Source organism: Vicugna pacos, chromosome 4 (genome assembly GCF_048564905.1).
Source record: "Vicugna pacos chromosome 4, VicPac4, whole genome shotgun sequence".
Lineage (NCBI taxonomy): Eukaryota > Metazoa > Chordata > Mammalia > Artiodactyla > Camelidae > Vicugna > Vicugna pacos.
Window position 1 is genome coordinate 73841188 of NC_132990.1, and position 14523 is coordinate 73855710.

Sequence of the window (14523 nt, forward strand, 5' to 3'; positions counted from 1 at the left end):
TGGGGACTTGGAGTCATGCAAGCCTATCTGGCTGCTCTTTCCCAAGCCTGCCCTTTAAATGTCTGGGGATGGTTACGTCTTTCTGAGTTGTGGTATCCCTTGAGCCTTCACCAGGATAAACGCCTTAGTCCCTTTAGCTGCTCAAAGGACATGGTTTGAGTCCTTTCATCATCTTGCTCTACCTAAGGGTTTCTCAATCGCAGCGCTATTGACATTTGGAGGCAGATAACTCTTTGTCGTGGGGGCTGCCCCATGCATTGTCTGATGTTTAGTAACAGTCTGGCCTCTACCCTCTCAATGCCAGTAGCACCCTCCCCCCTGTTATCACAACTGAGAATATCTCCAGACAGATCAGAAGTCCCCAGGGAGACATACCGCCCTGGGTTGAGAACTAATGCTCTTTCCTGAACCTGCAGGATTGTCTGAATCCAAACATGGCTTTAGTTCCTTGCTTTTCCCCTAAATGTTTTCCAAGGAGGACTGGGTGTTTATGATGTGCCAGGTACTTCAGCGCATTTAATCTTCACAACAGCTCTGGGACGGGGGCTCTGTGGTCACCTGCATTTTGAAGGTGAGAAAACTGAGGCCAGGAGGTGAAGACATTTAGCATGGCGACATAGTTAGTGGTTGAGATGAGATTCCAGAGATTCATGCTCAGGTTATCTGACTCTAGAGCTGCCGTGTCATAGGTCACAGGTGGGCAGATGACTGCCTGCCAGCCTAATTTGGCCCTTTCCCTATTTTGGTAAGTAAAACTTTATTGGAAATCATCCGTGCTCATTGGTTTACAGGACTTTTTTTGTGGTACAAGGGCACAGTTGAGAATTTGCGAACCAAGCTATGGGGCCCTTAGAACCCAAAATATTTACTATCTGATGCTTTGTAGGGAGTTTGCCAAGCTTTTGACATCAACAGTTTTTGGAGGTGTAGATTGACCAATACCTGATGGAAACCTTTCGCTTGCTCTGAAGCTTATTGGTCAAGGGTGTGGACCTGCTGTGGCCAGACAGGTGACTGTGCTGTGGCCAAAGCTCTTCACCAGGCAACAGAGTGCAGTGACCAGGAGCACAGGCCTGGGGTCAGAGAGGGTCAGGGCTGGAAGCCCAGGGCTGCCATTTTCTCTTCTTGCGACTTAGGCTAAGTGCCTAACCTCAGTGCCTAGGCCAGGCATCTACTGTAAAACGGGGTTCTTTGGAGGCTTGAATGACATAAAGCCAGAAAAGCATGTGGCCTAGTGCAAGACATATGGTAAGCCTCACTGAGCGATGGGCGTAGTGACTACTGCTGCTGTGATGATGGTGGTGGTGGTGGTGACTTTGCATACAATCATGTTCTAAGAAAGTCCTGAGTTTTAGTCACCAAGAGACTGTGAGCCATGTGGGAGCAGGGACAGTGGAGGGTGACACTGCCTCTTGCTGCTTCCTTTCTTTGCAGCCTCATGTACTTTGCGGAAATGATTGTAAACACTGGTCACAGTCAGGATGAGGACTCAGACTTGCCCTAGGCTGGGAGAGTTGCCATGGGTGGTCCACTGGGCTGGCCATGTGACCCCACATTTCCCCCTGCAGTCATTCTTTAGGCTAGTAGGAGGATCCTGGTATAGGAATGTTCTAGATCCTGAGTGGTTGCTTCTCAGGGGTTGCTGTGGATGTCCCAGCTTCCTTAAGGCTTGGAGAAGGAGGAAGAAAGAAAGTGAGAGGCAAAAGGGTTGAAGAAGAAACAAGAGCAAACAGAAGTTGCCTGGTCCTCGAATCTGCCTCTCCAGGGGTCTGTGCCTCAGTGCTTTCTTACCCCTGTGCTGGCGGTAACCTGCAGCCCCCTAGGGAAGAGAGTGCCCAGTTAGAAGCTGGGGATGGGTGTGTTTGGAGCCCTAGCCATGGGCAGAAGACGGCTTCATCTCTTGAGAGCAGGGCCTCTGCACTGCAGGCACGCAGCCTGGCCTGTCTGGTGGGGGAAACATCCGCAAAATCACCAGGGAAGGACCCTTGGTGGTATAGTGGGATGGTGGAAAACTCGGCCACTCTGCTTTGGAGTTTGGCTGGCTGGGTCCTACCTCCACATGTAATGAGATCTTGGTCTTAGGAGACCTTGGGCAAGTCACTTCTCCTGAAGCCTTGGTTTCCTAATCTGTAAAATGGGGACAGTGATAGTGTCTACCTCGTGAGGTTGTGGAAAGAAACTGCTGGCAGCAGTAATGAGCACATAGTAAACTGGCTGGAGGTCTAGGTGTCGTCGTGGTTTTTGGCCTGCCAGCGGTTTTGGATGGAGGATAAGGGTAGGGTATTTGGCGTTACCTCTGCTGCTCCGGTGGTCTGGGGCAGCTTGGAGCTCTTTGCTAACTGGGGGGAGGTGGGGGCTGGCCGGGTGTGCAGAGTGGGGGTCTGACATCCCTCTGCCATGTCCTCACTCTGCATTCTGTTTGGTAGGCGTATGCTGACTACATCGGATTCATCCTCACCCTCAATGAAGGTGTGAAGGGGAAGAAGCTGACCTTCGAGTACACAGTCTCCGAGGTAGGCACGGGCCGCGGGCTGCGCATGGGGCCTTTCCGGAAACAGCTCCACGGGGTCTGTGACCGGCCGGTGCGGGAGGTCACGTCACCCACACACGTGCGCTTGCAGACCTTTTGGTGTCTGTATTTCCAATTTTTAAAAAAAATCTGTGAATGAGTGTATATTTATAAAATTGAGATCAAGGTAAATATTCCATTTTATAGCCTGCATTTTTGCTAACTGGTGTCTTTATATAACTTTTTAAATTAAAAATGATCACGAAAGAATAAACATGCTCACTGAAGAGATTGCTGATAGAAACATGCATAACGTTAACAAAAAAGCTGGCTTCTTCCTGTACTCCTTCCCATAACTGACTCCCAGGGGCGGCCCCCTGTTAACGGTGTGGGGACTGTCACCTACACCTGCCCCAGGAGCATCTCTGCCCTGTTGAGCCATGCCCTCACTGGTTTAAACAACCCCCAGCTGTGGACTTCGAGATTGTTTCCCTAAACACTGGGACTATGGACACCTTGGCCTGTACATCTGTGGGCTTTCTTTCCTGAGGACTCACTCCTAGACGTGGCAGTGCCGAATGAGGGGCACACTGCTAGCTGGGTGCTCTTTGGCTGTGTTTCAAAGACGGGCTTGTCTGTGGAAGGAGGACAAGAGCCGTGGAGGCTGATACCCATGGGAAGGTGTGCTCTTGCTAGCTGTTTGCTCTTGCTGGATGCTGTTTCCCAGTGTTGGGTCCCAGGCCTCCAGTGGCCTCTTAGGTTCCTGTCCCAGGCATCCCAGAGCCTCTGTGAGCGTTATCTTATCTCAGACACCAAGGCCCAAGCAGCCTCTCTCAGTGCCTCGTCCACTCAGCTCTCTAGCTATAGCCTCGGCCTGTTGGGTAAGGCCTGGCCTTGCGCTGGCCCAGTCCCTCCACCTCTCTCCAGGCTAGCACAGCCCTCAGGCTCCTGGACCCTAACTGGCTGCTGGGTGGCTGAGGTCCTGGTCTGTCACTGGGGGAAGCCAGGCCTGTGCTGGGGATTGACAGCCTTCTCTTGGGAGCTTGCCCACCAGTGACTTCTTGGGTTCCCCTTGGGCCTTCCTGGTGCCCTGGGACTTTGTCTGTGGGCGCAGATGGCTGGGGAGAGAGATGGCTCCTCCTTGAGCCTATGGTAAGGAATGCTCAGCTGTGCTCAGTAGGCTGGGGAATGAGATGGCGGAAGGCTAATTAAAGGGGAATATTATAATTAACCCAGCAGATTCTGAGTTTCCAGATCCCTCTCAGATCCCTTAATTGCCCCTGAGGCCTTGATGGTAGATCCCCTCCCAACCAGGTGTTATCTTAGTTCGAGGGAGTTCTTTAGGCAGAATTACAGCCGGCTTAAGTGCTTGGGGTCTGGAGTCAGGCTGACTGGGTTTGGATAGCCTCTGACCTCTGAGCTGGGTGGCCTTTTCCCTCTGACACTCTATTTCCTCATCTGTAGTGTGGGAAGAGCCACAGACTTACTCATGGACCCTGGGGAGGATTCACTGAGATCCCACGTGTAGGTTTTTCTTAGCACAGTGCCTGGCACCTTCTGGGTGGCATCATTATTATTAGCTGTTGTTATCATTAGCTATCTTTTAGCTGTTTGAATTTCCAGTAACGTTGTTGTTTACTTGGGGCTCTTCCTGAGCTGAGGTTCATCCTCACTTGGTGGACAGAGGTGACTGGTGTGGTCACCCACAGCTGGCCTGGTGGCAGAAGGCACCGCAGGCACGCAGCATGTGGCCTCCTGCAGAGGGGGCGCTCCCTTCCTGCCTGGGGCAGCTGCTTCTCACTCTTGCCTCTGGTTGGAGGTGGGGGGACGACTGCCGCTGGGGAGAGGGCAGAGTGGCCTGGGGGGTGACTTCCAGACTACCTGCAGCAAAGGGAGCAGGCGAGGGCCATGTAGTGAGATTGTCTAGACCCGTGTTTAGAAGTCTCTTTTTCTTTTTGAGATTGTCTGTCCTGTTCATTGAGCATTAAAATTCATCATTTTTGTAAAATAAATAAAGGTGATAGTAGATAGGTTTATTTTTTGTGGTGGTTTCATTTGATCTTTTAAAATGAGGGCAGAATTTAAAATTGGCAAATAAAATTTGGAGAAAATTTTACTGGTCCATGAAATGCAAACAGGCAGTTTTGGTCTAAGAGGGAGGGCAGCTCAAATGATTCTACATGCTTCTTAGGGGCTTCAGCCCACAGCTCCCTCCCCTCCAGCCTCTCTCCCCTAGCAGGCCAAACAATAGAGGCAGCCCCTGCATTCAAAAAACCCTCTCCAGAAAGAGGAGCCAGGAGCCTTTTAATTATTCACTGGCCCAGCTGAGCTGGCAGCTGGGGCATGGCTCCTGCTGGCCTCGCAGCACCTCTTTATCCCCACCGCGGTGCCTCCCTGCAGACTGAGGTCTCCTGGGAAACTGAGGTCTCCTGGGAATCCGGCCTTGCTGGTGCTTCCTGGGGCCTGCATCCCTGCGCCATCCCTTGTAAGTACAGTAGCTGCCAGGGCTCAGGTTTGCTCAGTCCTTAGCAGCCATTTCTGGTGACCTGGTTCTTCACAAAGCCAGTTCTCGTGGTTTGGTCACATTTCAGCAAGACAACTTTTCACCCTGGCCCTCTGGCACAGCCAGGTGTATAGGGAGCTTTCTCCTTTCACAGGTAAGTTTTCTTTCCTCCCAGCTCTCAGACATAGGGAACGGGGATGTTGACTGAAATACATGCACAGCCTAAAAGTTGAGAGTTATGTTTTGTTCGGTGGACATTTTTGAGGACTCGAACCCCTTGGAGCCCGGTATGACAGCCTCCCAGGTCGCTCTGAGGGACTGCTCCGAAGAGGCAGGGGAGGAGCCAGGGTATATAGGAATTTTACAACAAAGACCAGGTAGTTGGAACATTAAAAGATTACTTGTTAACTGAAAATGAGACATCTCAAGTTAGAGAATTTAGTGCCTTTCTTTGGGAGGGAGCAAACATTTGGGCTCATTGAAATTATTCCTTCGACAAGCACCTAGCTATCTAGGGCCAATGTCCTGTCCTTTCACATTCTGAGTCCCCTCAGGCTTCAGAGGCTGGCCTGTCTGCTTGTCTTCACTGTGGGGGGTGGCAGCAGCTGGCTGATGGCTGATGACTTGATGGCTTTAGCATTCTTTGTTTACTGATAAGGTTTGTAGTGTTTTTTGTTCACAGGGAGGTAAGGGAGGGCAGCATCAGGGCCATTGTCAAGTTGCACATCTCCAGGGGGGACTGTTTATGTGGACTACAGTGTGATTTGTGCCTCCTGGAGCTGTGTGTGGTGGGGTGGGGTTGGCTCACATATATTCCATTAGATCAAGCCCGCCTCTTCCTGCCCCACAAATACGCACACAGCTCCTGGGACTGCTTGTCCGCAGAGTCTCAGCAATGACAGACCTGGCCATGGCCTGCCCTCTGTCATAGCTTTTCCTGCGGGCACCACCCAGTGCCAGTGATGCAGGAAAACAGAGGTGGGGCATGAGAAGGGCTGTGTCCCAGGCTTCGGTTGAGCCCCTGGGATGTGCCCTGCCAAGCTTGGGTCCTTGGCTTTGCACAGGAAAGAATTCAAGAGCGAGCCACAGTTGAGTAAGGGTAGATTTATTCAGAGAGATACACTGAAAGGCAAGAGAAAGGCCACAAGGTGTGGGGGTTGGGTGCTCAGATTAAAGTGGGTACACACTCCACAGACAGAGTGTGGGCCGCCTCTGGAAGGGGGAGAGAGAGGGGCCGCCCCCGAGGTGCTTTGTTGCTGATTTTTATGGGCTTGGTGGCTTCATATGCTAATAAGTAGAAGGACCAGTCTAAGGGGAAAGGGTTGGGATTCCCAGGAAGTTGGCCATTTCCCATCCTTTGACCTTTTGTGGCTAAACTTGGGGCTGCCGTGGTGCCTGTAGTTGTGTCATTCACCATGTTAATATATTACAGTGGGCATATAATGAAGCTCAAGATCTACTAGAAGTTAAATCTCCCATCATCCTGAGCCTCAAGGCCTCCTGGGGGTTGAATCTTTCACCATTTTGATGTTAATTGCTGTGGCATTCCTTGAGTGACTGTGCCCTGCCCCCTTCCTGTCTCACCAGGAGCTCCTGGAGGTGTCTCCTTATACCGTTTGTGCCCAGCAGACACAGGCAAGATCTGCTTCTTGGCAGGGCCCCTCCTCCCAGGGCCACCTGACTCTGAGTGTCCTCTGCATCGTGTGCTCCCCTTTGTCCTGGCCCATTTCTGTGGAAGGGGCGCTCTCGCAGCCGCCCTCACAGACCATGTTTTAGACAGACAGCCTCACATAATTCCCTTGTTGAGTAACACCTTGTGTACTAATACTGCCTGGCCTGTCACACCGACTCCGCTCCTCAGTCCCTGCCTTCTGTGGGAAAGGTAGAGATGGATCTCAGACACTGTCAGCCTTGTAAGGTGTTACCCACGCTCACACCTCTGACCCAGCATCTCCGCCAGGGGTACTGTTTGTGGTGGTGAACAGTTGGAAATAACCCAAACGTTTAATGGTGGGGGATTGCGCGAAGAAATCACAGTACATTTGTATGATAACGTGTTATTCATTTATTAGAGGCTATCACAAAATTATGTTTACATGTTGATGTAGAACGAGAGTCCTTAGGAAGCCAAGCAGGCTGCAAAGCTGTGTGTGCCCCATGCCCCATGTGTTAGTCTGTGTGTGTATGTATAGCAGCACCCCATTCCGGGCACTGTGCTGGCATTCTTTATGGACTGTCACTTAGTTTTTGTGCTGGCCCGAGGAGTTATTTACCATTATGTTCATTTTTGAGATGAGGAAACAAGCTCAGAGAGTTAAAGTCACTTGGTCAAGGTCTCACAGCAATTAAATGGTATATTAGCTGGGATTGAATCCAGCTGCTTTCAAAGCTCTATGGTAAGCAATGGAAAACACTGTAGAAAGATGGAATAGAAGAGTATGTTAAAATGTCCCCTGCTATCTGACAGTAGAGCGTTTGCTATGAAACCTTTTGTAAGCCAAAGTGGCAAAAAATGAAAGTCTTCAGATTTCTTTCAGTTAGCAAAAACAAGTGCTAAGGTAGGTCTTTCGTAAAAGGGAAGTGGTGCAAAGTGAGGGATACCTGTAGTGTTTATTGCTGGGTGACAAGATTACTGGTCATTTTTGCTTCCTTCCTTTCTACGTTTCTGTTTTAAAGTGTTTTTAGGTATGGTGTACTAAACCGAAGAACCTGATAAAATGTAGTGCTTGTCCAGCAGCTCCTCCTGGATGGGCTGGCAAAGAAATCAGGTGTGGAAGCCACACCTGTCCTCCAGCCTAGTGCTGGGCCCTTCCTGTAAAGCTCACCGGCCCCTCCTTCACATTCAGGATGTTTGGGAGTAAAGGGGGCCGGCAGGGGGAATGCCAATGGTGCGTGCCTCGGGGTCGTTGTCCGGCAGCAGATGGGATTCCCTCTGTGGCTCTGGCTCGGGGCCCCTAGTCACTGTGGCTTGGCTGCCTCCATTTGCTCCACAGGCCATTGAGAAACTGGTCGCTCTTCTCAACACGCTGGACAGGTGGATTGATGAGACTCCTCCGGTGGACCAGCCCTCTCGATTTGGGAACAAGGCCTACAGGACCTGGTATGCCAAACTTGATGAGGTGAGGCTGCCACAAGACAGGCTTGGGGGCTGGGCTGGGGGGAAAGTGTTCAGATATCAGAATCATTGGGGAGTTTGTTAAAATGGCAGTTACATTTCCCAAAAATCCAAGTGTATTTACCATCTATCCCAGCCATCCTCTAGGAATCACCACCGTGTCCTCTGCAGGGCTGTTTATTAAGTCATGTAGCAACAGATTGAAACGTCCCACATGTCCATCTGCAGTTTATTATCAATTAAATAAACCATAAGTCCACCCATGGAGTACTCAGCGACTGTAAGAAGGGATAAGGAGACGGACTAGGGAACTCAGAGGAAGGGACTGCGATTTACAGTCGTCCCTCGGTATCTGTAGGGGATTGGTTCTGGGACCCCCCCCCACGAATGTAAAAATTCACGAACGCTGAAGTCCCTTACACAAAATGCATAGTTTGGTTGGCCCTCTGTATCCATGGGTTCTGCATCTATGGATACAGAGGCCCAGCTGCGCTGTTAGGTTAGAGAGGACCTAGGGTGTGATGCGCAGGCAAGCTGCATTTTGATAAGAAACAGGGAAAACTAAAAGGATTTGTTTGTATTGCTCTGTTCACGTTGAGAAACATCACTGGAAGGCTACATCAGAGGCAAATAAAGCTGTGGTTTCTTTTTCAAGGTAGGGGTGAAGGGGGCTTGGGGAAGGGGTGGGGTGAGACTTCTCAATGCATCCCTTTCATAATGTGTTTATTTTTGAGTCATGCAGAGGTAATACTTGTTTGAAGCAAACAAACAAAAAATGTAGGACAGCAACCCTGTCCTTAGAAAAGCCGAGTCTGTAGGTCTAGGGCGGGGCCTGGGAATCCGGATCTCCACCTGGTCTCCAAGAGTCTCACGCCAGGCATTTATAGGCTGAACTTGGAAGAACCTGGGGCCTAATTTTTTTGTCCCAGTGTTTTCATGTGGAGCAGAGGGGAGAGGCCCAAGAACCCAGCAGAACACTACCCCTGCCCAAGAGCAACCTGGGGCCACCTCTGGATGCTGAGATGGCTCATGGGCTTTTTTTAAATAAAGGTTTTTATTGAGTTATAACTTAAAAGAAAGCTGACAGGTCGTGGCTGGACAGCTTGATAGATCTTAACATGTTTTTACTCTTGCATCCACCACCCATATCAAGCCATAGAACATTCCAGCACTTCAGCAAGGCCCTTGTGCCCCTTTCTAGTTGATATCCCCCAGACTCTTCTGACCTTTATCCTATAGATCGATTGTGCCTGTTTTTGAACTCCACGTAGATGTCTGGCTTCTTTTGCTCAGCGTTAATGTATGTGTGACTCACCCACGTTGTGCGGAGCTGTGGATTGTCTTCATTGCTGCATAGTATTCCATCGCAGGACCATAGCCTAATTTATCCATTCTACCATTGATGGACAGTTCAGCTGTGAGGGGTTTCCACATTTTGGCTACTGTAAATAATGCTGCCACGAACATCCTTGCATGTGTCTTTTGGTGGATGAATGGCACAAACTCCCTTACTGGGAGTGTGAAGAAGGGGTATTTCTGGGGACTTCAGTGAATGACTAGATGGGGAAGTCGACTGGCTTCAGAATCCTCCTGTCTTGCCCCCAGAACTGTGTCTCCTGGAGGGAGGATCAGCAGATGAAAAGCCGCCCCAGGGTTGTCTCTGTTGTGTAAGAAGAGATGCCCTCCCTTATCTTCTTTCTGTGGCCAGTCAGAGCCGGGGTGGGGGGCAGGACTGCTCTGTGTGGCTGCCTGGGCTCCAGCCAGATACTGCTTCTGAGGCGCCTGCCGACCGGGAAGCTGCCTAATCTGCTGCCACCACTTTGTGTCTCTTGTGTTATCAGGAAGCAGAAAACTTGGTGGCCACAGTGGTCCCCACCCATTTGGCAGCTGCTGTTCCTGAGGTGGCTGTTTACTTAAAGGAGGCAGTAGGGAACTCTACGCGCATCGACTACGGCACAGGTACCTGCCACTCCTGGCGCTTCCTTGGCTTCACTGCAGTCTTTTCTTGGGCTGCCTCCTCTTAGTTCTGGGTTGTCTGGGGGTGAGGGAGCCCCAAGCAGGCAGCCTGGGGGGCCCCCTGGGGTGCAGCACTGCCAGTGCAAGAATGCCTGGTGCTGCTCCTGTGGCTCTGGCTTGACCCACCAGGGGGCGCTGGTGCCACATGTGTGGTGGCTATAAGCGCAATGCTGATTTCTGTTCTTTGTAAAGATGGCCTGTCTGTGAGATTCATCGTTATCACCAAACTAATAATTTATTGAGCACTTGCTATGTCTCAAGACAACCGCTTACAGAAGCCTTGAGAACTGAAAGAGCCTGGTAGCCTCTGGCAGTGTCGTGGCGTGTTGCTCTTAGCCACTCAGTGCCCTTGAGGGAGTGGTGCTGGCACGTCGAGGGAGGAGTTCTCTGTCTAGGCCAGGGGTGGCTGAGGAGGGCCCCTGCTTTGGTAGCTCGTCCGTCCTTTCCTTTCCACCCCGCAGCAGGCATACACAAGAGCTGCTGCCCTCTCAGGCCCTTCCCTTCCCTGGGCCGTGGTTCCCCGAGAGGAGCCCAGGCCGCAGAGGCAGGCCTGGAGAAGGGTACCCTTGGACCTGGGTCATCTGAAAGTTTTGTTGTCTGCTCCCCTGATGCTGGAAAATAGGCTTATCAAGTGAGACTTTCAGGGGCGGATCTTTCACTGAGACCAACTGGGAAAGACCTGGAGGGGAGAGTGGTCAGGCCAGCAGGGGCTGGGTTTTTCTTCCACTCTCAGATGCTCGTAGGTGTGCAGGAGTAATGGTTGCCCCTGAGTGATGGTGGCTTAGAGTCTGGTCACGATCAGAAACTATGTAGGTGAAAGTAACAGCTCACAAACTTTCCAAGCCCTTGGAGGGACCCTCATTCTGCAAAAACAGGATGGGAAGTCACTGAAATAGTCTTTCCTCATCACGCTCCAAATGTAAACCATGAGAGTTGGTCCCAAGTCCAGCCAGTGGTTTCTGTGGTGCTGACCATTCCTATTTGACAAGATGGGAAAGGAAGGAAGGGTGCCTTTTGACCCTGTAATGTGGCCATACTTAGAATCCTTCAGTGGCTCCTGTTGCTCTTAGGATAAAGTCTAACTTTTTTCCTATGGCCTTAAAGGCCTGTCTGATCTCCAGTCTCCTCTCGTTACACTTTCTCCCTTGATGTCTCTGCTTTAGCCATACTGACCTTCCTAGGGTTCTTCAAACTTCCCAGTCTTTTTTCTTGCCTCAGAGCCTTTGCACATGCTATTTCTTCTGGCTAGAATGCTCTTCTTGCTTCACTCACTCCCTGTACCTTGCCAACTCTTATTTGTCTTTCAAATTAAATATTATTTATTTCTATAGGGAAACCTTCCCGAACGCTTATGTCAGGGTCTCTCTGTGATATCCTCCAGTTCTCACCCTATGCTCCTTCAGAGCTAGATTCATAGAAGTGATTGAATATTTAATGTCTGTCATTCTGATAAATCATAAACTATCAAACAGGGGCAGGGACATTTTTTGCTGCTGTCTCCCTAGTGCCTGCCGTGGACTGTGAGTACCGCCATAGCATGTGCTCAATAAATAGGGTGGAGTTGATGAGTGAGTTCATTCTCCAAAACAAAATGTGAATGCCTATTTAAGAAATCAACAGCCTGGGCCTTTTAGGAGTAGAATTGTGGTAATGGTAGTTCTAAAAGGACTTAGGAAGAGGCTCCATTGTCTCCATGTTAACCTCCCCTCTAGGGAGCGCAATTATCAGTGATTTGGACCCTGGTGAGACCAAGAACAGCCCTACTCCTTCCGGAAGACTGTCCACCACAGCTGTTTTTTCTCCCTCAGGACATGAAGCCGCCTTTGCTGCTTTCCTCTGCTGTCTCTGCAAGATTGGGGTGCTGCGGGTGGACGACCAAATAGCCATTGTCTTCAAGGTGTTCAATCGGTGAGTGAGAGGAGGGTAGGTGGGGCGGCTGCCAGTGGGAGGAGGAGCCAGGGGTCGCTTTCCTCCTTGTTGCTTGGACCAGGCACAGGGTGCTGGAGGGGGCCCCTGAGTGGCTGTTGGGTCTCCAGTCTAGTCCTAATCAAGCTCTGTGAGTGGGGTGTTCTCACAGGGTCAGATTCAAGTGGAAAATGAAGGGAATGCAAGTAACGACTGCTGATGCTCCCGTGGCCTTTACCACGCGGAGGCACTGTGTAAGCACTTAACATGTAACTTAATTCTCACAGCAACCTCAGGAAGTAGCAATTGTGCTTTCCTTTTTATAGATGAGGAAACTAAGGCATAGAGAAGTCTGATCTCTTCACTGAGGTCACAGCCAGCTGAACCCAGGCTGTCAGGCTCTGCCTTGTTCCCCTCACCACCTAGACCACCTGCCCCGCACGTGGATGTGTCTCAGTCACCAGAAGGCACCGTCACATCTGTACCCCGCCCCCAGCACTGTCGATGCCCTGGAGTGCAGCTCTGTGGGTGATTCTGACACAGCCTGAAGGGACCTAGGAGATGGTCTGTCTTTCCGATTCCGATGGGCAGCCTGGAGCTGGGGAAGCTGCGGCTCCTGCCCAGGCTCTTTTTACATTGTCAGGAGTTGACGGCACTGCCCCTCTGTCCCAGTTGGTGTTTTGCCCCTTTCCTGGGCCAAAAGGAGGCTGAGTGTGAGAGAAAAAAATCAAGCTACATTATGCTGAGAAGATCAGCTGATACATAACTTAGGCATGAGGGTTATAATTGAAATGGAGACACACTCTTGGGTAGTTACTTCTAGCCTCCTTTTCTCCTAGTGGCAGAAGGGTTGAGACTGTCTATTTACTTTTTGCCACCTCCCCTCCTTTCCCCGCCCTCCCGTGCAGGTATCTTGAGGTTATGCGGAAACTCCAGAAGACGTACAGGATGGAGCCAGCTGGCAGCCAGGGCGTGTGGGGCCTGGATGACTTCCAGTTTCTGCCCTTCATCTGGGGCAGTTCGCAGCTGATAGGTACTGGAGGGGGCACGGACCTCTGCCCTGGCCCTCCTCCCTCCCCTCCTGCCCAGGGCACACAGTGACAGCTTGTAGAGCAGGCGTTAGACCGGCTATTGATGGTGGCTGCTCGCTGCCGACTTTCTGCTGCCACCAGCGTGGCCGGCTGGGGGAGGTGGAGGCCAGCGCTGCCGAGATAATGGAAAGTGACGTGGGCTGGAGCACAATGGGCTGGTATGAAATGCGCCCCAACTCCTGGCAGTAGCTGTGGGGTTTTATGTTGAAAATGAGGGGTTCTTTTGACTCAGTGACCAACGTCATTTGCTGTGATTATCGAGCCATGCGCAGAGGGGCCCATCGGGGAGCTGCTGCCAAGTGCTTGGCCGGGGGCCGCTTGCTAGGGGCCCACTCTGTTGGTTCCCTCCACTTTCCTACGGGCAAGCCACAGTGGGTGTGGGGGTCTTTATCTATTTTGACCTAGGATTAACTGCCTGCAAAATAATAGTAATCAATGACCATTTGTTGAGCACATGCCCTGTGCCAGGCACTGCTCTAAGTGCTTCAAGTAGATCGTCCCAAGGACCCTGGGAAGGGTCTGTGCCAGCATACCACTGATACCACCTACTGGTGTGCTGTACCGTGGTCCTGATGGTCGGGCAGTGTGCCACGGCCCGGTGGTGGAGGGTTCCATTCTTATCCCCACTGCAGGGTGAGGAGACCAAGTCACAAGGTCATTGGTTGCTCCTGCGAGGTCAAGTGTCGAGGGTGGGTGGGTGTAGACCGCACTGGGCCAAGGTGCCCTGCTGTGCAGATGCCTGGTTCTGAATCCTGGGGCTCTCTGCTGTTTCCAGACCACCCATATCTGGAGCCCAGGCACTTTGTCGATGAGAAGGCCGTGAATGAGAACCACAAGGACTACATGTTCCTGGAATGTATCCTGTTTATCACCGAGGTGAGGGAGAGGGGTGAGGGAGAAGCCCATGGCAGCCTCTGGGCCAGAATGATCTGAGGCTGGTGACTTTGGACAGAAGAGCCAGAGCTGCTGCCTGAAGGTGGCAGGGCCAGCCCCAGAAGGTGGGTTATTGACAAGGAAGCCCAGCCAGGTGTCTCTGAATGGTTGAGCTAACTTTTGATTGTCCAGGATCTCCTCCCCCAAGTCAGTGGTCTGAGGTTTCAACTTGAGCTGATCGATTAAGACTTGGTTATTTGCTGGACTTGGTGACCGATGGAGCAGTTCTGAAGGGTTGGTAGGTATTGTTGAGGATGGGTGGGTGTCAGCGTCTTGTGGATGGGGCCCACGAGATCTGTAAAGCTACATGCATGTGGATGTGTGGGACGAAGTCTTTTTAGGGGTTGGAGAGAATGGCGTGGACAGCCGGACAGATTTCTGCTGAAGGGGCTCCTCTCTGTCATTGCCTGAGGACGTGGGCTGAGTGAGTACTGGAAGTGGAAGTGAGCAG

General features: G+C 51.3%; 1 protein-coding gene across 5 annotated transcripts in view; it reads left to right on the forward strand.

Annotated features, from left to right (window-relative positions):
• PTPA (protein phosphatase 2 phosphatase activator) overlaps positions 1-14523 on the forward strand; it is a 31892-nt gene that overhangs the window by 7793 nt on the left and 9576 nt on the right. For all 5 annotated transcript variants that reach the window (XM_072960252.1, XM_072960250.1, XM_072960251.1 and 2 more), the window contains 6 exons: positions 2427-2513; positions 8006-8131; positions 9969-10086; positions 11952-12051; positions 12957-13081; positions 13915-14015. In XM_072960252.1, the coding sequence (XP_072816353.1) occupies positions 2427-2513; positions 8006-8131; positions 9969-10086; positions 11952-12051; positions 12957-13081; positions 13915-14015 (657 nt within the window). The remainder of the gene's footprint in view (positions 1-2426; positions 2514-8005; positions 8132-9968; positions 10087-11951; positions 12052-12956; positions 13082-13914; positions 14016-14523) is intronic.